At 40.2% G+C, this 26,825-nt stretch overlaps 1 protein-coding gene across 3 annotated transcripts; it reads left to right on the top strand.

Annotated features, from left to right (window-relative positions):
* Positions 1–190: 190 nt before the first annotated feature.
* Positions 191–20,305, top strand: LOC125431042 (Holliday junction recognition protein). 3 transcript variants are annotated; one of them, XM_048493546.1, is made up of 11 exons: positions 191–580; positions 1,817–1,883; positions 3,958–4,013; positions 4,507–4,561; positions 5,689–5,750; positions 6,627–6,710; positions 7,430–7,502; positions 10,884–12,409; positions 12,848–12,911; positions 16,247–16,334; positions 18,132–20,305. In XM_048493546.1, exons 1-11 carry the CDS (start codon positions 320–322, stop codon positions 18,247–18,249), a joined length of 2,454 nt encoding a protein of 817 aa, XP_048349503.1. In that variant the 5' UTR covers positions 191–319; the 3' UTR covers positions 18,250–20,305. The 3 variants fall into 3 exon arrangements, with proteins under 3 accessions (XP_048349503.1, XP_048349502.1, XP_048349504.1); XM_048493545.1 differs by having other exon boundaries at positions 192–580; positions 6,624–6,710; XM_048493547.1 differs by lacking the exons at positions 191–580; positions 1,817–1,883 and having other exon boundaries at positions 4,464–4,561; positions 6,624–6,710.
* The last annotated feature ends 6,520 nt before the right edge of the window (positions 20,306–26,825 follow it).

Here is a 26,825-nt window from a genome sequence, read left to right as displayed (position 1 = left end):
GTCATTGCAGTAAGCTCACGAGAATTCTTCTATAGCGATATCCAATCCAAGAATGATCAGAGCGGAGTCGCTGGAGTCCGATTCCACTTCGTCACTTGTCTCTTTTTATTGGAATGACCCTCTCCCGGAGACTCTCCGTTTAGGAGGAACTAGAGAGGCTGGGACCCAGAACGTTAATCTGAAATCACGCCCAAAGAGAATTTTCACAATTAATGCTCTAATTGGATGCTTTGCATAAAGCGACGTAGGCAGCCACCTATCGGAATATAGAAACGGGATACCGCCTTGTTCGATTGGGTCGGCGCTAAATTTGAATCGAATGTCAGCGTTTCTTCCTGTCCGGTCCTCCGTGGATGGAGGGAACCGAGGCCCTTCCTCGATGGCGATGCGAGACGGCGGTGGAATATGGGGCAAGGAGGAACGGGACAGGCGCCATCGACCCTCGCGCCGGAAAGAGGAGCGAGACGAGCGACGCCGCTGCAAACGCCGCGACTCTGGAGGCGGCTCGAGTTACTTGGACAGGCTCCTGGATAGAAGCCGCCGTCGCTTCGCCTTGTCCATGTCCAGCATCGTGGAGAAGGTGAGGATCGGGGCGGTCGGAGCGAGAATGCCCTCCCAGGCTGAATGGGCGAGTACGACGGGCGAAGGGACGAACGGCAGGCGCACTGGAGAAAGGCCTTGATGCAACAGGGGAGAGCGGCCGTCCTCCTAGGACTCCTGTGGGGCGTGCGGGGGGGGGGGGGGGTCGAGGGATGGGCTGGGTTTTTGCATATTTTGGGGAGGTGCGAACAGGAAAGGGCTCTATTACATGTCCAAGGCCCCTCCGGCTCTGATGTCTTTGGACGTCTGGGGTACTCTTACTAAAGACACACACTAAAAATGGTAACACTGCAAATCAAGCTTTCCAAACAACTTATTCTATGACGATCATCCTTTCTTCAGTTTGCTAATTGTGTTTTACTGTCTCGCAGTAGGGTTTTTTCCCCCCTCTTCGCAAACACTAGGGGTCGAAGGAGCTGGACCTAATGCGTTTTGTTTTGTCTTGTCGAACAGCTATTTTGGGTGTAGGGGTGTCATAGGGGAGGAATCATCTGGAGGGCCGATCGTGGACCTCTGACTTGACTTGTAGTTTTGTCTAGTATTATAGAATCATAGGTTGATTCCACATGGACCGAAAACAGCGGCGTGAAAACGGTGTGAAAACAGTATAAACCCTTGTACACCGTCTTAAACCCTTTTACACCATGTTCACACTGTTTTCACGCTGCTATTTTTGGCCCATGTGGAATCAGCCATAGAGTTGGAAGGGTCCATAAAGGGCATCTAGTCCAACCTCCTCAGCGACTAAAGCAATCCTGATAAGTGTTCATCCAGCCACTGCTTGAAGACTGCCAATGAGGAGGAGCTCACCACTTCCCTAGGTAACTGATTCCACTGCTGAGCTATTCTTACTATAAAAAACCCTAATGTTTAACTGGAACCTTTCAGCCTCTAATTACACCCATTTTATATCCATGTTCTGCTGCAGCAGCTCCCTGCCCTCCTCTTTCAAGTACTTAAAGAGAGCAATCATCCCCTCCACCCACCCAAATCTCTTCTCCAGATTGAACATTCCAATTGTTGCCTGTCTGCGGTACAAACTAACACCATTCTAGGTAGATTTTGAAAGATGCCTTTGGTTTGAAAAAACCATCAGGACTATAATCTTCACTGAAGTTGTGGTTTCTGTCTAGTGTGCATGTTATATAAAGCTTTCTCTTCTTAGATGTTTTATAGTGATCTAATTTTAAAACAGAATCCCTATCTTTTAATCTAGTATAACTTTCCTTTTGAAGACGATAAACTTATCTCTATCAAGTCACTGATGTATGATACACCTGATGGTAAGATTTTTATTAGTAGCATTTTCAATTAATTTGGTTTTTTAATATACTCTATAAACTATAGAAATGTATGTGAATACTTTCTGTGACCTTTCTAAAATACATTGTTAGCTGACCTTGGCCTATACATATCTAAGGGACCGTCTCTCCCTATATCGCCCTTTTAGGCCATTCCGTTCATCAGAGGCGGACCTACTGGTGATCCCTAGCCCCAAGGCGATCCGGCTGGCCTCTACAAGGGGGCCAGGAGCTTTACTGACTCTGGCCTACCTGAGCCAATGAACAGGCTTCAGGTGGGGATCAGGGGCCCTACAGAGTTACAAAGTTTCCATGGAGGGCCTGTAAAAGCTGGACCTGTTCAGCCAGGCGTTTTAATAACCCGAGGGATGATATCAACTGCAACAAAAAGCAAACATCTGGCCTCCCGTGGGTTCATGAAAGGGGGAATAGAATAGCTGAAGCCATCTCTAGTCTAATATTTTATGTATTTTAATTAACTTATATATATGATGTTTTAACTTTTTATTTTGTTGGAAACCGCCCTGAGCCTTCGGGGAGGGTGGTATACAAATACAATAAATAAATAAATGTATAAATAAATAAATGGAACTTTCACAATCTGTTATAATTTTGGTCAAGTTTCACTAATTATGTATGTATGGAAGGTTAGCCTTAGCTTTATGATTTTCTGTCAGTGCTAAACTTTAGGCTAATAGCCTTTTTCACAACTTGGTTTACAAGGTGCAGTCTTTCCACTAATAGAAAAACTATTGCCCTTCTCTCCCTACATGGACAAATGTAATAATCTATATCTGACAAAGCACCAAACTGCCCATGGTTTTGAAGCTGTGAATGTGCCTTGCTTGTAAATGATATAAAGCTGGAGTGAAAATTACTAGCCTTAAGATTTAGCAAAGCATTAAGACCCTAGAATCCAACCCAGTTCCTCCAAGAACAGAAAACTAAGTTCTGGGGACACAGTTCTTGTTCTGAAGCTGAGAGGGAAAACTCTTCATCAGCACAAAGTGAAAGAGCTTATGTGTCCATTCTCTATAACGGCGGTTTCTGCGGCCCCTCATGCGCCGGCAGGAGTTCTTAAGAGCGTGAAGAAGCTCACTACCGCATAGCGTCGAGGAAGCGAACGGAGAACTGACGGGAAACCCGGCAGAGGCTGACTCCGCCGCGGAGCCGCCTCTCTCGCTCCCCTCCGCCCATTTCTGCAGCGTCCCCTGCGTCGCCTGTGGGCGTCGCTTATTCGGCATGCCAGCTGCCCTCCGACCCTGGAGGTGGGAGGACAGTGTCGAGAACTCTGACACTATAGCGACGTTTGAGGAGGACGCCAGTAGAAGATGAGGAAAAGCATCTTCAATGGCTGTAGCGGTTCCGCGCAGCGCCGCGGGAAGAGCTGATCCTCAACAACAACCCTTTAAAGGGTTTATTTGTTTAGAAGCGGCGCGGCGCCGCCCTGGGGAAGGAAGCGATCAGATGCGCCCGCTGCTGTGTTGCAGCAGCGCCTGGTCTCGAGCAATGACCTGGAAGCACTTTTTGGCGCTTGAGGCCGATAGAAGTAAAGGAAGCCGATGCAGATACGGCCTATGTTATTGTCTATGTAGAAGGACAGTTGTCATCTATACTTTTTTGTGTAGTTGTGAAGAGGACCATGTTACTAGTATTTCCAATCAGAAAGAAAAGTGCACACTATTCTGGGATTCTCTGTCTATCTAAAAGCCAATTCTCTAGGTTCTGTCATGCACTAGTTTGGCCAAGATGTAGAACTCTGAATGAGGCTATGTAGATAGGACCGAAGTTTATTCTTAACAACTGGGGAAAGGCTTTAGTTTAGCTCTCACTGTAGTAATATTTCCAAGTGTATCCCTTCACATTTTACATCCCCCCCCCCCAATAAATGAATGTTTCTATAATTTGAGACTACAATCCTGCTTACATTTTATTTTTCTCCCATAAATTCCAGTTGGGATTGCATATGGATAGGCTAAAATCAGTATGTTTAATTAAAATATTTCTTCTGGGAGACTTCTATGCATTTTTCATAATGATTCTTCTTTTATTCTAGGTCCAAAAACTTGGGGTGAAGAGTCTGAAGAAGAAAGCATGAATAGCACGCATGAGGTGTCCACAAATGTTTGTTTTCTAATTATTGCATTTATATGTTTACAGTTATCAGACAGGAGTGTTTTCTCATAATTGAACTGATTTCAGTAAACCTAGAAATGTTGGTTGAATGCAGTAGGTCTAAAATACTGTCATAGTTGAAGAACCAATTTTCGTTTCTTTTGTTGTTTGTTAAGTTCAGGTTTCTGTGTAAATAGCCACAGTTAGCAAAATAAACTACGTTGATTCAATAGTAATTTTTCCTGAACTATTAAACATTTTTCTCATAAAGAACATACATATTTGTGGCAGGCTAGGAATTTGTGCAATAAGATCAAAATACCAGTGGATATGGTGATAACCAGTATTTTGGAGATGCATACATTATCCAGGAGGTCTTCAGATGTCTACCCACATGATGTGAAAAATTATCAAGTTATGTGATGTTCTTAAATTTTATTCCAGCAGTAATGGTTCTTGTTCTAATTTCTCCCCTCTCTGGACATTTAAGTCACCTGAGAGAAAAGAGTCAATGAATTCATATGAAGAGAGTCCATCTGGTACAGGTAAGGAATGTTTAGAAGATGAGAAGAATCTGATCTGCCTTGGTTAAGGATGATGCCTGAACGATGTCTGTGCCTGCCAGCTCCTCCTTTTCTTGAAAATGAACAGCTGCTGAATAGTTTTAAATCAAACAGAAATTATTATAGTAGAACTAGAGAAGTGATAGAAAGTGATTTATTAATTTATGGGAGAGTGCCTGGTCACTTCCAAGTGACAGCCCCCTCCCATGAAGAATATACATGACTGCCTTGTTGCATCTATCTTTTTTTGGAAACTTTTGTGCAGTTATCTTTCAGCATATGGTGCGTTTATACCATCCCATCTCCCCTTATTTTGAGTACCCTTTGCCCTACACTGAAGGGAGGATAGAAAAAACAACTTTGATTCCGGCACTTCACATTTTGGATACAGTTATCTGTTGGAGTCATTAAAAACACTGTCTAGTTATTAAAGTGCAGAGATTAGTACAGTGATCCCCAGTGTATCTTTGGGGGGAGGGGGCATGGTATCTGCAGATGTGTTCTTGGGGTCCTCTTGTTACTTCAGTCTTAGTAAAAAATGCAAAGGTTTACTTTGGAACAGAAAAAATCAGTTTATTGATCACTCCATAGCACTTGCCATTCTGCCAGTTTCTGAGCTCATCCTGGGCAGGGATGTCACAGCTGGGAGCTGCTGACAACCATAAACAAGACTTTCTTCCACCTCTTTGGTGCAAGAGATTCCTTAGAAATGCCTATGAAGCATTAACTTGGTCATCAGGGAGTGCTCATTTGAAGCAGATGCTTCTTTTATAGGAGGATATGTGTCTTGGTGCATTTTATGATTGAACTCACCATCTGTTGACAGTTATTAGACTGGCTATCTCTTCAAACAATCCAAAACTACCTGAAGTCTTAGCTAATTAGGAATTCCTGGATTAGTAAAATAAACCCACTCAGACAGAAATGTCATTTGTCTTTGGAAAAATATAATGCTACATAAATGCTGCACTTCCTGAAATCTTTGCCGGGGGCTATATTCCCAAAATATATTCCCATGTTTTGTGTAAAGCATGTTTTGTGTAAAGGATTCAAGCCTATCAGTATTAATTATGAAGAGTAAAAATTTTTTCTTTAATTTTGAACTGTAGATTACAAGAACAATTCTGAGATGTTATCCATTAAAAGATATTTGGAAAATATGCACCTCAAGGTAACATTTCAACATGAATAGATATTTAACCTAGAATATACTGAATTCTGAATATTTTTGTATAAAGAAAAAACTAAGCACCGAGCCCATGGAATTAACCGAAGCGTTACATGAAATGTAATTTATTAATAAGATAAAATTCAATTCTGTTGGTTTCACCAATACTTCACCAAAGATGTTGTCTTGCCTCGTGTGAGAGTTAGGCCCCTTCCGCACATGCAGAATAATGCATTTTAAATGCACTTTGCAGCTGTGCAGAATAGCAAAATCCACTTGCAAACAGTTGTGAAAGTGGATTGAAAGTGCAATATTCTGCATGTGTGGAAGGGGCCTTGGTGTTGCATAGAGGTTCTAGTGTTGGTCTAGCATCTGCAAAAACCAGTTTAGAATCTCCATTATGCCTTGGAAGCTTCCTTAGTGGACCAGTGATGCACTCTCAGCCTAAATTACCTTTCATCGTTATCCTGAGAATTAGGTCCCCACTGGTGATAAAGGCAGGGTATAAATGAAGTAAACAATGAAACTAATAGTTGAACAGTACGATCATAAACAGATCTGCATCCTTGTAACCACGTTGATTTTAACAAACTTTGAAGGATGTAACGTTGTTTAGGATTGCCCTGGAAATGTTCTGAACGCATTCACTAGTGGTTAAAAGTGTAAATGTGTCCTGTTTGCTGTGGTAGCAATGTATTTTTCTGGAATGTAAGGTTGATTATTGGCAGATACAGGAATATATACAATTATCTTGAACGTAACTTTAAATTTCTTTTTCATAATACCTATTCTTTATTACCTCTTCAAATATATTTCTCTATCCTAAGCAGCCAAATTTTATTGACTTTTGATCTTTTTTTTTTCCTTTTGCAAAAGAAGAATATTCATCCTGAATGCTGTTCTGGAGCAGAAATGGACTTGCTAGTGAATGATGACGCCTATACTGTGTCAGAATCACCTATGGTAATACAAATGTTATAGTAAATCTCTTCTCTGCACTGGTCTAGAGTTCCAGGTGTCTGCAAATTGCGAAATTTCGTGCATATATGTGTAAAGAGCGTCATCCAGTAGCCAAACTAAAATGCCAAATGGAGTAATAGTTTTTTAGACTTTGCTTTAGACTTTTTTTTTTCTTATGTCAGTTTTTTTAATGGATTATTTTTATACAGAACAGATTTTTATTTAGAGCTTTGGAGAGCTATTATTTTATTAGTAAGCCTGTCAATGACTGTATAAAACAAACAAACATACACAAATAGCAGTGGTAATTAAAAGCCTAAAAATACAAGTGATAATAACAGTGAAGAAGGCACCCCTTAGGTATTTCCTTTAAAGATGTGTATATATATACATTCTTTCAAACAAAGTAGAAGCCAGTGATCACAGTAGTCAGTACCAGTTGATCAGATAGTTCAGATTGATCACTGCATTTTGCTGCTGTGCTCATAAGAAATTATTTCACTTCTGGACTGGCTAAGGCTGCATTCATTTATGCATCCTCCAGCCCCATTTTTAAATGAGTTCTAGAAGTGTGATGTTTGACAAATGTACTGGTTTGGCAAATATCCCACAGTAAAATACGTTAAATGTATTTCAGATTAAAGCATTCTAATTTCTTGGGCAGATGTATCATGTTTTTTCTGCAAATAATCCACTGTTTCCTTTGGTGATTTCTGTCTTAGATTGGAAGAACAGAATCAAAGAATATTCATGAAGAATCTTCTTTTCATGAGCTGACGAATGAACCCTTATATGGTGAGCATCATGGCAATTCACATTTTACTGCTGAAGTCCTTACAAGAGAAGTTAATGGCTCATCTTATTACAAAATCTGGTGAACTCAGATACTTTCAAATTGGGTAGCTGGCTGTATTTCTTGTAGGCTGGGCTTAAATATTACCAGACTGATGAGTATTCTAGGTAAGTTCCTGTTTGTCGCTGATTAATAAATGGTTTGTATAAAAGCAGGAAAGTATCTGTTTAGAATCCTCCAAACTAAGTAGGACAGAAATCCAGAATACAAGAGTTCAATGTGCAACCCAATTTAATTAGTCACAGAATTCAAACAAGTGTAAAGAATCACTAGACAGATTGTGAAACAGACTTTTCTCTGTGATACACCTCTGAAGATGCCAGCCACAGATGCAGGCGAAGTGTTAGGAACAAGATCCACCAGACCACGGCCACATAGCACGGAAAACCCACCACAACCAGTTGAATCCGGCCGTGAAAGCCTTCGACAATACATTAAAGTGTAAAGAATAGTTAACAGCGACTGTTGCTTTTTGCTTGTCAGTACACTGTGGGTAGGGGGTGTTTTTTGCCCTCATTTTTCCTTCAGAACATATTCTTAATATGGCAAGGCTTAGTTCCTTTGCTTTGTGGAAGCTCATATGTTCATTATTCCCGAGCTTCTCATATTCCTTATGCCTTCACATACATTTTTGCAATGATGAAAAAAAAATAATTAGAACTCTTCAATCCCAAAGTCGGACAAATGTTAGTGAATTGTCGAAGGCTTTCATGGCCGGATTCAACTGGTTCTGGTGGGTTTTCCAGGCTGTGTGGCCGTGGTCTGGTGGATTTTGTTCCTAACGTTTCGCCTGCGTCTGTGGCTGGCATATTCAGAGGTGTATCACAGAGAAAAGTCTGTTTCACACTGTGTCTAAGTGAGAAGGGAAAGTTTAGAGTGGTATATTGTCCATGTCCCATAATTGGTTCCCCACCCTGGGACCTGGACAATATACCACACTAAACTTTCCCTCTGAAGATGCCAGCCACAGATGCAGGCGAAATGTTAGGAACAAAATCCACCAGACCACAGCCACACAGCCCAGAAAACCCACCAGAACCAAATGGTAGTGACATCATTTATCATTCATATTCTATACCACCATTATTATAGACTGACTGATTTCTTCAGGTAGTTTTGCACTGTCTAGTGTGTGTGCTATCAGATGTCTGCTGGCAAGAAGATCCAATAATCCTTGTCAAGCATATACTGTCTAATTAGATGAAATCTATTAGTACAAGAGGTTCCCAGCAAACGGAGTCTAACAGTGTATTGGAGAGATGTTAAATTTACCTAGATCTGAGGCTTCATTTACTTATAGGGCTAATCCTACGTCTTGGGAGAATAGGAAAGGGCTAGTTGAACTAGCATGTGCTGTTGGTCCTTGGTCCAGTTACTAGTCAATGCTTGCAAGAACATAGCTGTCTAATTGTCCCCTTTCCCTCTATTGCTTAAGAAAGAGATTGTGAGCACAGGGCCCTATGTTTAATAGTACTACCTTGTTGCCATACTTAAACTGGATTTTCTGTGTTGTCTAAGCGGGTACACCATGTATTCTCAGCCAGGGCCTGAACAAAAAGCCTTTCATTACTTGGCAATACCCTGGTACAATGTTTCATATTGCGCATAAGGTTGCCCACTTCTCATGTAAGTGCAAGCTACTCTAGATACCTGGCTTCAGAGTAGGTGGATAAGCAAGCAAGCCAGCCTGCCTACTCTTCTCTCTGTACTGAATCCCAAAGGATTAAATTAAGACTCTTATCAGTGATTATGCTTATGTTACCCATTGCCCTTTACTGTTTAGTAAAGCTGTCTCCAAGTGGGTTTTAAAGTAATAATATTCCAGATAGTTTAAAATGATTATGCTTACTGAGTTATATAAGAATCTGTGCCTGACAATGCAGCTCCATCTGGTTCATCAGCTCCACCTGTTTTTGGACAAAGGGAACCTGGCCGCAGTGTTACACACTCGGGTAACCTCCCAATTGGATTATTGCAATGCACTCTATGTGGGGTGGCCCTTGAAGATGGATCAGAAGTTGGAGTGGGTGCAGCATGCAGCAGCTAGGCTGTTAGCCAGTACATCTGACCAGACACAAATCACACCATTCCTTAAGGAACTGCACTAGCTCCCAATTTGCCCCTGGGCCCAATTCAGGATGTTTTCATGGACTTACAAAGTCCTGAACAGCTTGAGCTCTAACTACCTAAAGGAGTGCCTGTGCCTTTATGTACCTGCCTGGGCACTGAGATCACAGGGGTAGGCATTGCTGGTGATACTGCCCCACGGCATGCAGAAGGGCTTTTTGCATGATTGCCATCAGGCTCTGGAATAGTCTTCCCTCGGAGATTTGCCGCGCATCTACCCTTTATGGGTTTAGGCACATGACAAAGACCTTCCTCTTCGTCCAGGCATCCCCTCTACAGCTGTTGGTCACTAGATGGCCATGGACAAAGAAGCAATAGGTTTTCAATGTGACTTGTTTCTCAGAGCGGAAATGCTCTTTTTAATGAAGTACCATATCCTAATTTTTCTCAAGTTTTATCTTGAAGTCCTTTAATCTGTTTTTAGTTAGGCTTTTCTTACTAGATGATTAACAAAATGTGCAATCAGTCAATGCAGAAAGAGAGCAGGGGGATAAACTTTCAATCTACAGATCTGGATCAATCTAACGTGATCCACATATGTTTTTATCTGTGACAACCTTATAAGAACTATGGGGGAAGTTCTGGGCTCACATCTGCACTTGTAGCGGTGACCTTGAAGTGAATAGCAGATTTTTATAAAGTGTTTGATGGCATCAGAGTACACACAGAGATTTGGAGTTAGAAGAACGATCTGTTAAAATGTTTAATGACGATGCCTAGTTCTTGGATTGGAACAGAGGAATGGACGGAGGGAGAGGAAACTGCGCCCGGGGCACGACCTGCCCGCGTACCCTGCCCCCAACCTGCCCGCGCCCTTCCCCTGGGGAGGAGATTCCGGGGGGCGATTTTCCACCCCATGAGATGCCAATGGTGCGCGCCGGGGCACAGTGCCCTCCCCGCCCTGTTGCAGCTCTGCCACTGAAAGAGGAATCATTGTGTGAGCAGAAGGGTCTATTGTTAATGCTGTGAGGAGGGATGTGATTTCCGCAGACCTCTCCCTTGAGCGGGGGCGGGGGGGGGGACTCTCACCAGAAGAATTTTGATGCAAAAGGCCTATAAAACAAGGGAGAACAAAAGATTGTTGCTACTGTGCTATAGTGGCTACAGCTTATTTTATTCTGATTGGGGTAGATCAATAATAAGGCAATACTGTGTGGTTTTAAGTACTGTTGCTAATATTTCATTTGATTTGGTAGGTCAGCATGCTGTGGTCCCAAGAAAGCAAGGACAAAATGGACATTCCGAATCTACGTCTCTCCAGTTAGGCAGCTGTATTACTAACGGGTCACCAGATGAAATGACTGCATTTGGACATCTGTCCCTTGGGGAGAATGGAAAAACGGACTATAGTAGCTTTTTGGAAACTTATGAGTCAGCAGATCAGCATTGTTCTTGGAATAATATTACAATAGCCGACTTGTATCCAGAAATGGTTAAGACATTTAGCAGACTTATGAATAAAATTCCCCATAAAACTTCTTTCCGTTCACAGAGCAAACGGTATGAATATGGATATTGGCAACCGAAGAAAACCAAGTTTAACGCAGCTACTGAAAGAGTGAGGAAATCTGGGCCATTAAAACACAATTCTGTCCTAGCAATTAGAAAAGAAAATGAAAAGTGTAAATTGCCTATGGAGAATAGTGGAAGTAGTAGACTTTTGGGATATGGCAACAGTCAAAAGCAGCATACATTTCTCACTGAATCTAGAGTGACATCTCCTGCATACCATAAAGCAGATAAAATAGAGATGGACTCTTCTGATATTGAAGATTATTCCTCTGTTGAGAGAGTTGGACAGAATGGTATTGGGGCTATCATTTTTCCTAACAATTTTTCTAAAACAAAAATATTTAATCTTGAAAGTTCATCTTGGATACCTTCATCTTCAGACTATGCAAGAAAGAGTCAGCCTTTTGAAGAGCTTTCTACCGGTTGCCCGAATGATTCTGGAGCAACATTTGATCTGACAGAAAGAGATGAGAGCGGGGTAGGAAGGATCATGCAAGTCAAAGCTCCATCATATTTAAACTTCTATGTGAATAGTAACATGAATCCATATTTGCAAGCAGACAAATCTTCTCCAGTGAAATCCCCATGTAGGCTATTCAAAAATCATGAGATTAAATTTTTCCCTACAGCTAGTTCACTGCGGCGAAGTCGGTCTTTTTCACAGTTTCTCGTTAACCATAATCGTATCAAAGTTCAGCAGAAATCTGAAGATGCCTTTGAAAAGATGTACAAAGAACTGTGTTGCCCACAGTTTCAGAAATCATTTAAGTTGTCAAACGTGTGCCCGAGCCCAACACAGTCTGGTAACAAGCTTTTGAAACCGGACTGGATGCGGTTTCATCAGAAAGAAAGCCAGTCTGGAAATATGCATGTGAAGTCACATTCAGAAGGATTTCCAAATATCCCTACATTTCTAAGAGCTGCAAGATTAAAGAAATATGAAGGTGTGCAAGTGTCTCACACTGTAAATGCCCTAGTCAATTCTCCTGTTAGAACTCTACCTTCAGTTGCCAGAACTAAAAGAACAGCAAATTTCTCTAGTGAAGATTTTCTGTCATCACCTGTAAAAAGACTAAAAAATATATCCGAAAGCTTTGCTTCTAGAGTACACCAGAAACCACCAGACTGGGGGAATATTAACCTTGATAAATCTGGTATGACTCACACACTGCACTCTCCTAACTCAAGCAATTGGTCTTCAAAAAAACTGGTATGTAAACTACAATCATACGATAATTACTCTAATCTGAACACTTCCTTAAAGACTTGTGTACCTTCAGTGTCTGGCAAAGTTACTATTTTAGTTTTAATCTACTACAATGGCTTAACTCCTTTGCATGTTTACCTCTGTTAGTCCCTCTAAACACAGTAACTGAATCTTGGCTGCTAGTAGTTTAGTGAATATTCCTTTTTAATTCATATGTTGACTTGTGGTTAAATAGAATTGCTTCAGGAGAAGGTGGTAATATTTTATTTTTTCCTATATCTTCTGGCAAAATATTCCCATACACAATGTATTCCCATAGATATTGCATATGAAATGCAAAAAAAAATACTGACAAGAGAATAAAAGCTTGCTGACACTGATGTAAATAATTTCTGACTTTTTAGTAATGCATCCTTTTAATGCTTGACACTTAATTTTCAGGATTCTGGATTCTGTGTTTCTTTAAATCGCACCTTTCTGGTCGGGCCAAGCACTTACATACGTGGTAGGTTTTCCAAGATTATATTTATTTTTTGATGCTCAATGAGTATCCTCTATGAAACAAGTATGGTCCTCTGTGTTTTTGACAGAATATATATTATTTTTCTGTCATCTTAACCCAGTCATATCTGAATGGCTTTAGTTTTAAAGTATTTTGGATACATTTCAGAGGAAGGTTAACATGATAACATCAAATTATTTCCTAGGGCAAAAGCTATGAATGTGTATTCTGCTTTTTTCCAGAGTCACTAATTCAGATTTTTGTTTGTTGGTTTAGATCATCTGGTACATGATGCATACTTTTGGAAAAACTAGATTTGAACAGAGGGCCAGTAAGATTTCAGAATATTTTCCTTTTATTGATTTAGTGAACCTGGAAAAACTAAATTAAATAGTTTTTATTAATATTTTCCATCTTTAGTAGTTTTGAAGTAGCATGGTCCATATATTTTATATTTGAAAAGATTCTAAAATCCTTGTAGACTACTTATTAGATGTCGTCTCCCATTGATTGCACAGGGTAAATTGATATAATTTGCTTTAAGTCTCTAAGAAAGGCAGATTGTAAATATAGTAAATAAATAAAAAGTGCTTTAACCTGAGCCTGAATATTCAGTTTGAATTTTTCAACAGAATTTGAACTTTTTGAAAGAACAAGTTGTTGAGAAATGAAAGTGACCTAAACAAACACTGTTGAATTTGTATTTTCAGAAACTGTAAGTTTTGTTTGAGCCAAACATTTAACCAGCTCCCTGTCTTTTTAGTCGGGCTGACTAATTCAACATAGTTCTCTATCTATATGATGTTAACTGCCCAGAGCCCTTCGTGGGTGGGCGGTATACAAAATTAATAAATATAAATACATAAATAAATAAAATCTTGTTTAATGCCTCAGGCATTATTAGAGAAAACCTTTTCACTTTTGCATAAGTTAATATATTTAAGTAATTAATTAGTAGCAGAAGTCAAAAATACAGATTTTTCTTGGAGATATGTCTCATAGCCTCCATTTATAGAGTTCAATGTTACTTTCATGGTTACAGATACATCTTAAAAGTAGCCCTGAAATAGGATATAATTAAGATGTTCATTTGATCATCTGAAGTTTGAAAGGAAATCAACAACGATGACTACTAAAAATATTTTATTTAACCTAGCTGCCACACTGTCTCACTACAGAATTTTTACCTGTATGGTACTGGTACTGGTCCGCCTCCCCTCCTGCCTTTTCCTTCCAACACTTAGGATAAGGCAAATTCAAATACCCCCAAACCCAGAGACCATGAATACAATGTCATCCTATGAATATATACTCAAAAGGGCTTCCACTAAAGCCACACAAGAACACAAACTTTATACCTTTCTTGGCAAAATATTTCCTTTTTACTCCCTCTTTCACTCTTGTTCATAGTTATCCCTTGGCACAAAACCAGGTTAAAAAAAACTAGAAACAATTTCTATTTGATATGGGAACGAACACACGTGCAAGTAATCTCTTCTTTTAAATATATCGCAGCAATTTCATAGGAAGTTATATCCTTCTTGCCATTCTAGTATGGTATTTGACCCAGTGCTTTTGGACCAATGCCCAAACAGTAAGTATTGTTTATGAATCAGTACTGAAGTTTTATCTTTTGAGCAAAATGGCCATAAATTGGATTACTGTTGTCATCTTTGAAAACCTACTGTGTTCATGCTGAAAATAAAAATGTTTTGATTTAATTCACTATGTTGAATTAGTCAGCCCAACAAAAAAGACAGGGAGCTGGTTAATTGTTTGGCTCAAACAAAACTTACAGTTTCTGAAAATACATATTCACCAGTGTTTGTTTAGGTCACTTTCATTTCTCAACAACTTGTTCTTTCAAAAAGTTTGAACTAAACAGATTGCTGCAATATACAAGTCCTGTTAAAAAGCACAGTCCTAGCTATATGAAGTTATTGTGTATTGAAGCTGTTTACAAAACATTTGTTATTCACAAAACCAACCAAATTACCATAAGGTGTATAATGAATACGTGGCTGGTTTTATTTGTGTAACTTAAATGTTGTGAATACTATACACTGAGTTAGGGTTGAGCTTGTTTCTTTGTTTCCCTGCCAGTACAAAATAGTTGTTTACAAAACAATTATTTGCATGTTACTTGTATAGCCATGCGTTTTGGTTAACAGAAAAATAACTGTAGTCTGTCTAAGCCATAGGTAGTACCTAAGGGATCTTGGTGCTAAATGATCCTGTGGAGAACGAACTCCCCAAAGATCATTTAGCATTGAGATCACTTAGGGACTGTGCTTGACTGATTAGACTTGACTACATTTATTTTGGATGCTAGACTTTTGCGTTACTAGCCCTTAAGATACAACAGTCAGTAATATTCAGAATTTTACCTAACAATGCATGATTTATCGTGCCATGCTTGTAATTCTTCATTTTTAAAAATCAGTCTTTTTACTCATAGTTTGTTTTTATGTAAAGCAATTCTGTAATTACTTTATGCAAAATAATTGTGTAATATTTGTTCAGAGGGTCATGGATCCAGTTTAAATTAAGTTTAAATTTGAAGATGGATTTGTAAGATTTCATGTTAAACTGGTATTAAGCCATCCTGTTTATAGAGACCTTAAGCTGGCCAACATTAGTTCTCTGTGCATTTTTTGTTGTCTCTCATATCCATAATTTTGAAAATGTATATGGTATCTCTCTTAAGATCTGCTTCAGGCTGTTTGCAAATATGAAAAAAAATCATAACAATAATTAAAATTAACAAACCATTAGAAGCCCTGTCAGTGAATCCAATTGAAGCATGAACACAGCACAGAACATTTAGCAGCCTAAATATATCCATGCAAAATGGCCCTCAGGCTAGAAGCAGAGTGTAAAAACTGTTTGAAAGGTTGAATCCCCTCCTTAAAAAGCAATGTTTTGGTCTGATGCCCAAAAGAGAGTATTGCAAGGGCCAGGAAAGCTTCAGAGGGGAAGTTCCACAGGTGAAATGTTACCACTGAAAAACCCTGGCTGCCCTCTCTGAAGGAAGTGGATTCACGTACCTTCACCTCTGGAAGCAGATGCTCAGCTGAACTTGTGAGGAAGATCTTAATTGGTGTGTGGATGGTATGGAAGAAGGTGATCTATAACGTAATCTAGCCATAAACTGTTTAGGGCCTTGAAGATAAGAACCAGCACTATGAATTATGTCCAGAAATAGGTAGGAAGCCTGTGCAGATTGTGCAGTATGGGGTACATACAGTCTTTGTATCCAGTAGTTGACAGTAGCTTGGCTGCAACATTTTGAACAAACCGGAATTGCATTTGAAATCCTTAGTTTTTTATTCACACAGAATCTGGAAGTGGAGATAACTATGAATACATTCCCAAGTTGTTGCATAATTGTGATTCTCTCAAAAGAATGCAGAACTGTTCAAGAGGGTAAGTGACATCTAAATATATTTTAGAATCCATTTGATGCTTTCTGTTGTAGAGGAGGAGGAATAAATTTATGTTGTTGGGTAGAAGCATTATGTTGGAGAAAGTTCAAGGCAAATTCTCCAAGCGTCTCACAGTAGTGGAAAGTAGAAAAGATGGTAGGGAAGGTAAGTAGGGTGAGCGTGTGGAAGTATAATGAAGAAACTTGTTTCATGATGAAAATGATATGTGAACATGTTAAAGTACTCAGCATTCTGTAAGAAGCTGGATGAGCCATTGCTTTCACATCCTGCATGTGAGCTCCCAAAAGCATCTGGTGGGCCACTGCGAGTAGCAGAGAGCTGGACTAGATGGTCTGATCCAGCAGGCTTGTTCTTATGTTCTTATGGTAATAGTGTCATACAGAAGGAGGTGTTATCGCTGAATTTGGCTCTCAACTTCAATAATGTTCGTTTGTTTGCCATGAGTCATTAACAAAGAAGTAGAAATCAGTGTGAGGATAGGAGGTGCTTGTTTTGGGGAGTGTGGTGATCTTAACATGCAAATTTTGAATAAATACCTTGGTATTCCAACAGCAATTTTTCTTGATATCTGAATGTTGTGCGTGTTAACATTTGTCCAAGATGGACTGATATCTTCCCTTTATGACTATATGTTGCTTCTCCTTATTTGAGACTTTCTTCACGGCAGCTTGAGGTTGGTTTCAAAGCAGGAAATAGGGGAGACCATCAAACTGATGCCAAATAGTCATCAGCCTTCCTGTATCACACAATCCAGCATCTTGTTTCCCAAAGTGGCAATCTAAATACTTCCACGAAGTCAGCCTTTCCCTGCTATTGCATTCTAGCAACTAGTATTAGTGATTGCTCAATTATTAACATTTTTTTCCAAAACACATGGCTTGGGACTATTGAAGACCTGATTTACTCAGATCAGCGGTTCTCAACCTGTGGGTCACGACCCCTGTGGGGGTCGAACGACCCTTTCACAGGGGTCGCCTAAGACTCTCTGCATTAGTGTTCTCCATCTGTAAAATGGATAAATGTTAGGGTTGGGGGTCACCACAACATGAGGAACTGTATTAAAGGGTCGCAGCATTAGGAAGGTTGAGAACCACTGACTTAGATGGAAGAATTAGTGTTACTTTGGCATCATTGCTGTTCTGTATACAATCAAGCCAATCTACTGCAGCTGAAGTTGCAATTACTGAACAACAAGGATCCTGGATTCAAAAGGCATATAATATTTACTGTAGTTCTGGTTGCAGCTAGAATTTGAGCTAAATTAGGTGAGGCTCTGGAGTTGATTTTATACTTTGTTCTAGCAGTAATAGCTCTAAAACTATTAGCTTTGATGTTCTGCTTATGTGTTTGATTATGCTGTTTTTTGTATATGATACACAATGGATTTCTCTCTTGTAAGAAAAGCTAAGCAGGGTCAGCCCTAGTTAGTATTTGGATGGGAGACCACCAAGGAACATCAGAGTTACTACACAGAGGCAGACACTAGTCAACTACTTCTGGATATCTCTTTCTTTGAAAAATCCTATGAGGTCACTACAAGTCAGCTGCAACTTTATAGCAAAAAAAAATGGATATGAAACGCTATAGTTTTTCACCAATGCATGTATGAGAGAGACACTGAGGGGAAATGTTTTGTTCTGAAGAGGAAAAAAAGAGATCTTGGTCTGCCGAGTGGAATTGTTGCCTTTAAAGAAGATATGAACAAATGATGTATTAAAAAATTATTACTGCAGCTCTTCCAGCATGTGTTTCTAGAATATTTTCTTTTCATTTCTAGGGTTTCCAAAAAGCTCAACTATATTGAAGAGACAGCGAGAGAAACTTATGTGGAAGAACATGCATGCAAAGATTACCTAGAATCATTTTCAGAAGGAAGTGGAGATGAAATGTCATGATGTTCCACCAGAGTGCGGTACTGGAGAGAGATACTGGAGTTATTCCCTCCCATTTGGGAACACAATTCTGGAACTCAGTTTGTTTCTACAAACCAAAGAGACTGTTTTCTTGAAGATAGATCATGTCTGAGGAGTGTTGCCTATAGGAAACAATTGTCATTTTTGAGGAATTTGTTTCTGACTGCCTGATTGTCCGATCAAAATTTATTCTTAAAGCACATTTAACATGTTGTTTATTGTATATACTACCCTGTGAGCTTCTGCTTTGGGAAGAAGCATTATCAGTTGTTGCAAATAAATGATATAAATAAACCTAAATCACTTAGGAAAATTAGTCTTAATGTCATAAATGCACATGTCTAGTGCTTGACACTTTTATATCTTGTTGTGTAATAAACCTTCATATATGGCTGTGTTCTGGAAGCTACTCAATTATTAGAAAAAATTGACCAGATGATGAGTAATGTTTGTCAATAAGTAAAAATCGGAAGTTTGCCTATTTGGTTGTGTATACTCATTAACCAGACTAACAAACTCAACACATCTGTCCACGAGGGGAAAAAGTCAGGTAAAATCAGAAGATAATGCAAAATTATTCTAGAGGTTTAAGTCCAACTGTTTAGGGATGGAAGAATCTCAAACAGGGCGATGGGAAAACAATAGATACAATTCAGTTGGAAAGGCAAAGCAATACAATTAAAAAATCTAGCTATGTTCCTTATAATGGAAATGGCATCCCTTGATATAACTGTGAATTCTAAACTTTTCCAAATTTCTAGCAAGATTAATATATCAAGAAAAACCTAAAAGTCACAGCCAAAAGTGGAACAGTCTCCAGCGTCAGTGGATGAGATATTATATTACCCGGTTCAGAAATAAAGGGGAAAACTGTTACTAGAGCTTACTAAATAGAATTTGCAAGGTGTCAGCATTTTCCAGGAGACATGGCAAAACTCTGCACAGGCCTTTACTTTGGCTTTAAAGAACTGTATTTTAAAAAAACCACACACACACACACACACACGGTTTTTAATATTGGGTAATATCTAATGTCAGACTTCAAATTATGAAATGGTATTTACTTAGAAAGCTTCTAGAAGCAGTTCAAATAGTGCCAAAAATGTTGAGACCACTCTGGTTAAGGGACTAAGGGCCCAATCCAGATGGTAGGGGGCGAAACAGCTTGGGGAAGCAGTATGGGTCTGCGCAGGCATATTTGCCCACCCTGCTGGTTTAGGTAGCAAGTACGCTGGCAGAGCATGGATGCTGGTGGGCGGGCACTGCACAGTTCCTCACTGCCCAAATCTGGAATACTCTGCCATTTGGAAGTTATGCCAATGTGGCAGAACATGCCGGTGCAGTGGTGTCCATTCCTTGGGGCAGAGCCAACTTTAGTCGGCTTATACTGGGCCTCCTCTGTGGCTGCAGACTTACACCACCAGAAAGAGTGTAAGCCTGTTTAACCCATGGGGCTATTCGGGTGGCAGGAGGGTTTTTCAATTTACTTCCTTCAGTTTGGAGGCGGTGCAGCACTGTCTTTGCCACACCGTCTTTTCATGGAGCCCTGCCCCCTACTGGACTGGACTAACAATATTCTATTTCCTATTGACTTTTAACCAAGCAAATTAATCTTCATGTTATCAATGCTAATAAGTATGAGAACTAACAATTTTATAAAATGCATGTGTTTCTCATTTTTAATGCCATGTTGATTCTGGGGTTTCTGTAATCCATTGTTCATCAATATGACACAAGATGAAGACTGGCATTGGTTTTCAGTTGAACATTGTCAGCTTTTGCTTGCCTCAGGTATTTATTGTGAGAAAGTGAGTTTGGATTTGCCCGTTGAAAGGTTTGTTAAATATGTTTCAAGCTTCCCTGTTTGTTAATAGGTGAACGTATTTTGGATATGAACTGGGAGAGACAGCAATAGGGATTTTCTGAAACTGGCTTCAGGAAATACAGCTGGGACATATGGAAAGTCTGTCTGAAAGTCTTATTTGTAAACACCACTGGTCTTGTTCTTTAAAAAGTGCTTTAAACTTTGTAGACTCTGTTCCTTGTCTGCCTCAGTTTTGTAACTCTGTTTCATACTTTTTTAAAAGAGAAAACAGCAAACACTTGTTAATATATTCTATAACCTGGGTAACTTGATGCGAAATCTAGAACTAGCATCTGTCAGCATGGGTGGTGTCACACAGCCTGCATTCCCCTTGCAGTATACGCTGTCCAGAGTAAAAGTATTGGGCCAGAAAGGGGGGGGGGACTTCTATAATATGTGAGCAATGTATGAATTATGGCTGTAAGGCAGGAGTATATTTTAAGTACATTGATATCTTGGAAAAGCCGGGGTGAGGGTTTGTGAAAAAAAACTGAATTTCAGCCTATCTGTTGTGCCTTGGCATTCATTTAGATAAATGCTAAGGAACTATTTAGTTTGGGCGCTGATCGTGGGGATAACTATAGGACTACATTGCATTTGTAAACATAAAAATTGTACTGCATATAAATAGTGAGCTTCCCTTGCTGTCTCAGACATGTACTTGAGTTCCAAATTAAGTAATGGTCTGAGTCTTAAAGCAGTTAGTGGTTGTCTTATCCCGAACCTTTTTAAGAAAGACCAGTCAGTAGTATTCACATTTGGCACAGTGAAACCCACCAGATGGCCTGATAAATAGATACAAGCCTAGCATATGTGTACTGCTACAGATCAAGTGTGAATTAACAATGTAGGACGTTAATTACCTTTATTATTAGGTAAGGGGTACTTTCAACAAAAGTTTTGCCCCATATGTCTATTTTGCTCTCAGTTCAAGTGCTATCTATAAATGGATTCCACAAGGTGAATATAAAGGCCTGGTATGTAAAAGCTAATGCAAGTTCTCTGGAGCTATGCCCACATCTATCATAATTAAATCCCTGAAACCAAACAGCTGCAGTTCTCACAGCTCTAAGACAATTAACCATTTTTAACAGCCCAGAGTGAAATGATGAGTTATGTCGAACTGGCTAATCCAAACATATTGATTTCAACTGGGCTAAATAGTGAGCTAGAGAAATGTTATGAATGCACTAAAATGCAAATTTCTTTGGGAAAGATGTTTCAGTTTTCCCCTTGGCTGATTTTCTGATTCCCTGAATCTTCAAAATTGAGTTACATTAAATTAGCTGTTTTAAAAGCGTACTTCTGCCTCCTTTCCCATATCCCCCACCCCACCCCCCGCACAAAAGATGCTTCAGTAGTCTGCCCACTCTTTCTATAACTTATCCTTTCTCTCTGGCCCACAATCTTTTAAAAAAAACCACATCACACCAGCTCTTGTATGGGTTGTGCTGGTAACTTGAAAGACCGATTAATCACATGTGCAACCTTGTTGCCTGTACTGCAGTACAGTTCTCGTTGGGTTCTCTGCCTGCCAAAAGAATTTGAAACAGAAAAACTATCTTTGGCAGGGAGATGGTACAGTTACTTGCCATGCATTTCTTGTCATGCTTGCAGGGGACATAACATGACGTCAGTTTGTCCCTTGTAGTTCCTGTTAAAAAAAAATGAGGAGGGCCATAGCTTAATAGTAAAGCATGTGTGATTTTTTCCCATGAAGACTGCCACAATATAGTACTATGTCTCCTATAAAAATATTTCTCCAGGAGTAAGCCCACTCTGCAACTGTGAGGTTCAGAACATTTTCAGACCAATAGCCTATTACTGGAGATAGCTAAGCCTTTATCTGGCCTAAATGTTGCCCTCTCCATTGACACCGAATTTAGCCATGCTAGTCCATACCAGAATAACCCCTGAGGTCAGCCTATTTGCTTATGTTCTGCACAGTATTTGCTTGGAACAAGTTGAAAATTTCACCTGGTACAAAATGCAGCTGCTACTACTACCCATACTAGAGTAAAGTGCAATGTACTCATTGTTTTGGTTTATGTTTTATTGGCTGCCAGTTTGTATCCAAGTTCAGTTCACAGGACTGATTGCTACTGACGAAGCTCTTTGTGGTCCGGAAGCCAACAGCTACAGAACTGATTCTGCTGGTAACTTCTGTTTTGGCAGTCATCTCTGCAGGTCAGCGTTTGCTACAGGTTTTATCTTGCAGACATGTTAGAATAACTTCTGCTGTTCCAAAGCTTTTTTGGCAGTAGATCCTGTGTGTTCGAGCAGCGTTGCTAAAGTAGTACTGGGTTATTCTCAGCAGTACTGAATTATTCTGACAGACTTTATGTGATCCTGGGTTGACTGCTGTTTTGGTTTTTATATTAGATTCTGGTACCATTAAGAGTTATTTCTCTTTAATGGTGTGACCCATTCTGAGCCTTTTCTGGAGATATGCAAATTAAGTCATAATTTAAATATTTACATAATTTAACTATTGCTGTAGTGTTAAACTTACAATGTATTAGTTTGTAACAGAGCAAAGCCTTGAATTGTATGCTGGCTTTCCTGCCTTTATATAATAAAACATACATATAATAAAACCAAAATTTAAAACTATTTACATCCACCCCCCAAAAGCATATTGAAACCATTACAGAGTCAAAATACATACCAAACAAAAACAGCAATTAAAACACTGGTTACGAAGGAACAACCAATGAGGACATGCCAAATGAAACAAAACAGCTGGCAGAAGATGGTAGCAGAAGGGAACAGAATAATCTTCCTGGGGAGAAAGTTCCAGAGCTTTAGTCCCATGACTGAGAAGGCCCTCTCCCAGGTTCTCACACATTTAATCTCAGAAGGCAGGGGCACCCAAAACCAACCTGCAGAAGATGACTAGCTGTCAAGAAAGTTCATAAGCATTTGTAACATGGCACCTCCTGTTTTCTTCAGCAAGAGAGAGGGTGTTTTTGCACGGTCAAAATATCCCAGGGTGAGCCCGGAAAATATCCCTGTACAGTCGGGAATTCTGCATGGTTCCTGAAGCTGCACAGGGTCAGCCCCGGGGTCTGCACCGCTATTTTTCCTTTGCCCCGCAACTTTCAAAAACTGCCGAAGAGGAGGTACTTTTAAAAATGCCCGTGTGATGCCACTGCTGTGCAAATACCATGGGAGCAGAACCGGGACAAAACTAGTCTATTTTTCTCACCTCACTGCTCTGGCCCGCCCCACCAATCAACAGGCGTGGGAGCAACAAATGTTTGTGTTGGTTTAGGAAGTGCTTAATTTTAATTCCCCCCCCCCTTTTGTGTTTAAATCAGTGGCTGCTTGAGAGGATTGTTGCCTTCCTCTCTTGTTTGCCCCACCCAATCTGTGTTTAAATCCATGGCTGCTTGAGAGGATCGTTGCTCTCCTCTCCGACCCCCTTTTTTTCCTGTCTTAATCCACGGTTTTTCCCACTGTGTTTTTTTCCCCATTGCAATCAAAGCCATGTCTCTTATCAAAGCAAAATGAGTTTTTGGCTCAAAGTCGTTTTCAAACTATAGTAGTTAAAGTGAGTGGGGGAATGGAGGGGAATCAGTCAATCAGAACGCGGTAAACGGAGGTTGTCCGCGCATGCACAGAAGAGATCACGATGCAAATGGAAAAAGATGTGGGCTAGTGCAGAACCAGCTGGGGCATTACTTACTGGACCTGCCTCGACTCCTTGGAAGCACCTGGGAACCATGCGGAAGGAGAAACCGCAACAAATCAGTCAGAGAGAGGGTGTGACTCTCACACACAAGTGTCTACCAACTGCCTGTGCCCTGATGGAAAATTTTCCTCCAAAATCACCGACAGAACAGTTCTGACTGATAAATGTTGGTAACATGGAGCAGTTGTTCAAGAGTTCACATTTCACCTTCAGCTTTGCCACATTTTTTTTTTCAAAGAAGTTGTCTAAATAGTTTTTAGCTGCTCTTCCAAGGCGTCTGTTAGGCAGGGCAGTATCTCTGAAAGAAAACTAACATAACCTGTTGTCTTTCTGTTATGATCTAAATAAAGTAATGGCATCAGAGGCTTATAAAGTGACCAGAGATTGAAAGATTTTATTTTCAGGAACATATTTAAAAAGCTAATCTAGCAAAGGATTAAGGAGGAAAATATATATAGATATAAAGGAAGCTGATTTTGGAGAGGCTACTATGTACACGATTTTGTTTAGAGACTTTTTCAGTTGATACAAATTACAGACAGGACACTCTCTTTGTGACTTCCTGATGATACTGTCACTTTGACATTAGACAAAATAAATCTATTATTTCAATATAGTTGTTTGGGGTTCTGTTTGACTAGCCCTTTTTCTAAAAATCGTGTTGTTTACCTCAGGTAAGTAGTACACACACACAATTCTTTGGACATTAACACTAAGCCAAACTCTCCTTTAGACTGTCTGTCTCACATGGTGCTGGTCATTGAAGAATGGCCACTCTCCCTGAGGAAGCTCCAGTCCTCCCTAACTCTCCTTTTCTCATAAGCTTCATAACTGAGTGGGATTCTCCTCAGAGAAAAAAGTAACCAAGCCACAGTGTGATTAAATATGCTTAGCTTCAGGAACTCTGGTACAGATTTCTTTACTGAACTATGCCTTTCCTGGCACTTAATTCAGAGAAGCACAACCCCCATCTAAACTGGCCCTCCACTTCCACAGAACAGCACTACCTCAGAGTTACCATTCACTCTTGTTCCCGACAGAAAACTTTCTCTTTTCAGAGCTCCCTGTCCTCAGGCTTAATAATACTATGCAACTCTCACAGCCAGTCCTGTGGAGTTCTAAACCCTTTGGACTCTGAACATTCCATTTACGGTATAATCCTAAGTGCCTGTATAAGTTGCAGCAGTCCTTCAGCTATGTTGATCCCAAACCATATAGGGCTTTGAAGGTCAGCACTAGCACCTTGACTTGCACCCTGGAACAAATTGGGAGCCAATGTAGATGGGCCAAGACAGGGGTTATATGGTCTCTTCAACCCACTCCAGTCAACATCCTGGCTGCAGTATTCAGTACAAATAAAAGTGTAAGGGAGGGCGTCCCCATACACAACACATTGCAGCAATGTAATCTTGATGTTACCAGGATATGTACCACCATGGCCAGATGTTTTCTGTCCAGGAAAGGTCATATCTGGCTATCCAGTGAAATACCTGGCCACAGCTGCTACCCACTTATCTAGCAGTATGTCTGGGTCCAAGGGTCCCCAAATTATGGACCTCTTCCTTCCTACAAGGAGAATGAAACTCCATATAGAACAAGTAATACCTTAAATCCTTGTTCATGCCTTCCACCCACTAGTAACATTTCCATCTTGTTGAGATATTAGTGACAATCCAGCCCAGATCTCTGGAAGACCTTATCCAGTGGTTTCATGTAGATATTAAATAATTTAGGGGACAAAATAGAACCTTGCAGAACCTCAATATCTAAGGGGCTGAGCAGCCCCCAACACCACCTTCTAGGTAGTACCAGAACCACTGCAAAACAGTGCCTCCCCATGCCAGCTCAGATAGGTGTTCCAAAATGATTGCTGGAGTAAAAAACCACTGAGAAGTCCAGGAAAATCAGATTAGAATGTATTGTTGAAGGCTTTCATGGCTGGAATCACTGGGGTGCTGTGTGGTTTCCGGGCTGTATGGCTGTGTTCTAGCAGCATTCTCTCCTGACGTTTCACCTGCATCTGTGGCTGGCATCTTCTGAGGATCTGATAGTAGGAATGGAAAGCAAGTGGAGTATATATACTGTGAGGTCAAAAGGTGAGGCCCTCTGAATAGAGTAGCCTGGTATGTGAGTCACAAAGAAGTCTGTACCCTGGGAGTAACAATGAAGATAGCAAGGTCAATAGGTGAATGGATCTGAATAGAAGTATCCTGGTCTTTGATTCCTTTGATTGCTATTGTCTATAGTTGTCCTGTGTTGTATGGAGCTGATTAGTCACTGTCTTGATTCTAGAGTTTTTCAACACTGGCAGCCAAATTCTGTTCATTTTCATGGTTTCTTCCTTCCTGTTGAAGTTGTCCATGTTGCTTGTGAATTTCAATGGCTGTGTAGTCTGACGTAGTGGTTGTCAGAGTGGTCCAGAATTTCTGTGTTTTCAAATAATAATCTGTGTCCAGGTTGGTTTATCAAGTGTTCTGCTATTGTTGAATTTTCTGGCTGAAATAGTCTGCAGTGCCTTTCATGTTCTTTAATTCATGTCTGAGCGCTGCGTTTGGTGGTTCCTATGTAGACTTGTCCATAGCTACATGGTATGCAGTAGACTCCTGCAGTAGCTAGAGGACCCCTCTTATCCTTTGCTGAACGTAGCATTTGTTGAATTTTATTAGAGGGTCTGTAGATTGTTTGTAGGTTATGTTTCTTCATCAGTTTTCCTATACGGTCAGTGGTTCCCTTGATGTATGGCAAGAACACTTTCCCTCTAGATGGCTCTTTATCCTTGTTCATGTGGCTTGTTCTTGGTCTTGCAGCTCTTCTGATGTCTGTAGTAGAGTAGCCATTAGCCTGTAGAGCCCAGTTTAGGTGATTCAATTCATCTTGAATCCAGTGGTTTCATGTAGGGGTGGGGTTCACAGATTCTGTTTGTGCGATCAACCAAAGTTTTTATGGTGCTCCTTTTTTGTCCTGGATGATGATTGGAGTTTTGTGTAGATATCTATCTGT

Source organism: Sphaerodactylus townsendi, linkage group LG04 (genome assembly GCF_021028975.2).
Source record: "Sphaerodactylus townsendi isolate TG3544 linkage group LG04, MPM_Stown_v2.3, whole genome shotgun sequence".
Classification (NCBI taxonomy): Eukaryota; Metazoa; Chordata; class Lepidosauria; order Squamata; family Sphaerodactylidae; genus Sphaerodactylus; species Sphaerodactylus townsendi.
The sequence above is the reverse complement of the archived record's forward strand: the minus strand, read 5'-3'. Positions and strand labels throughout refer to the sequence as shown.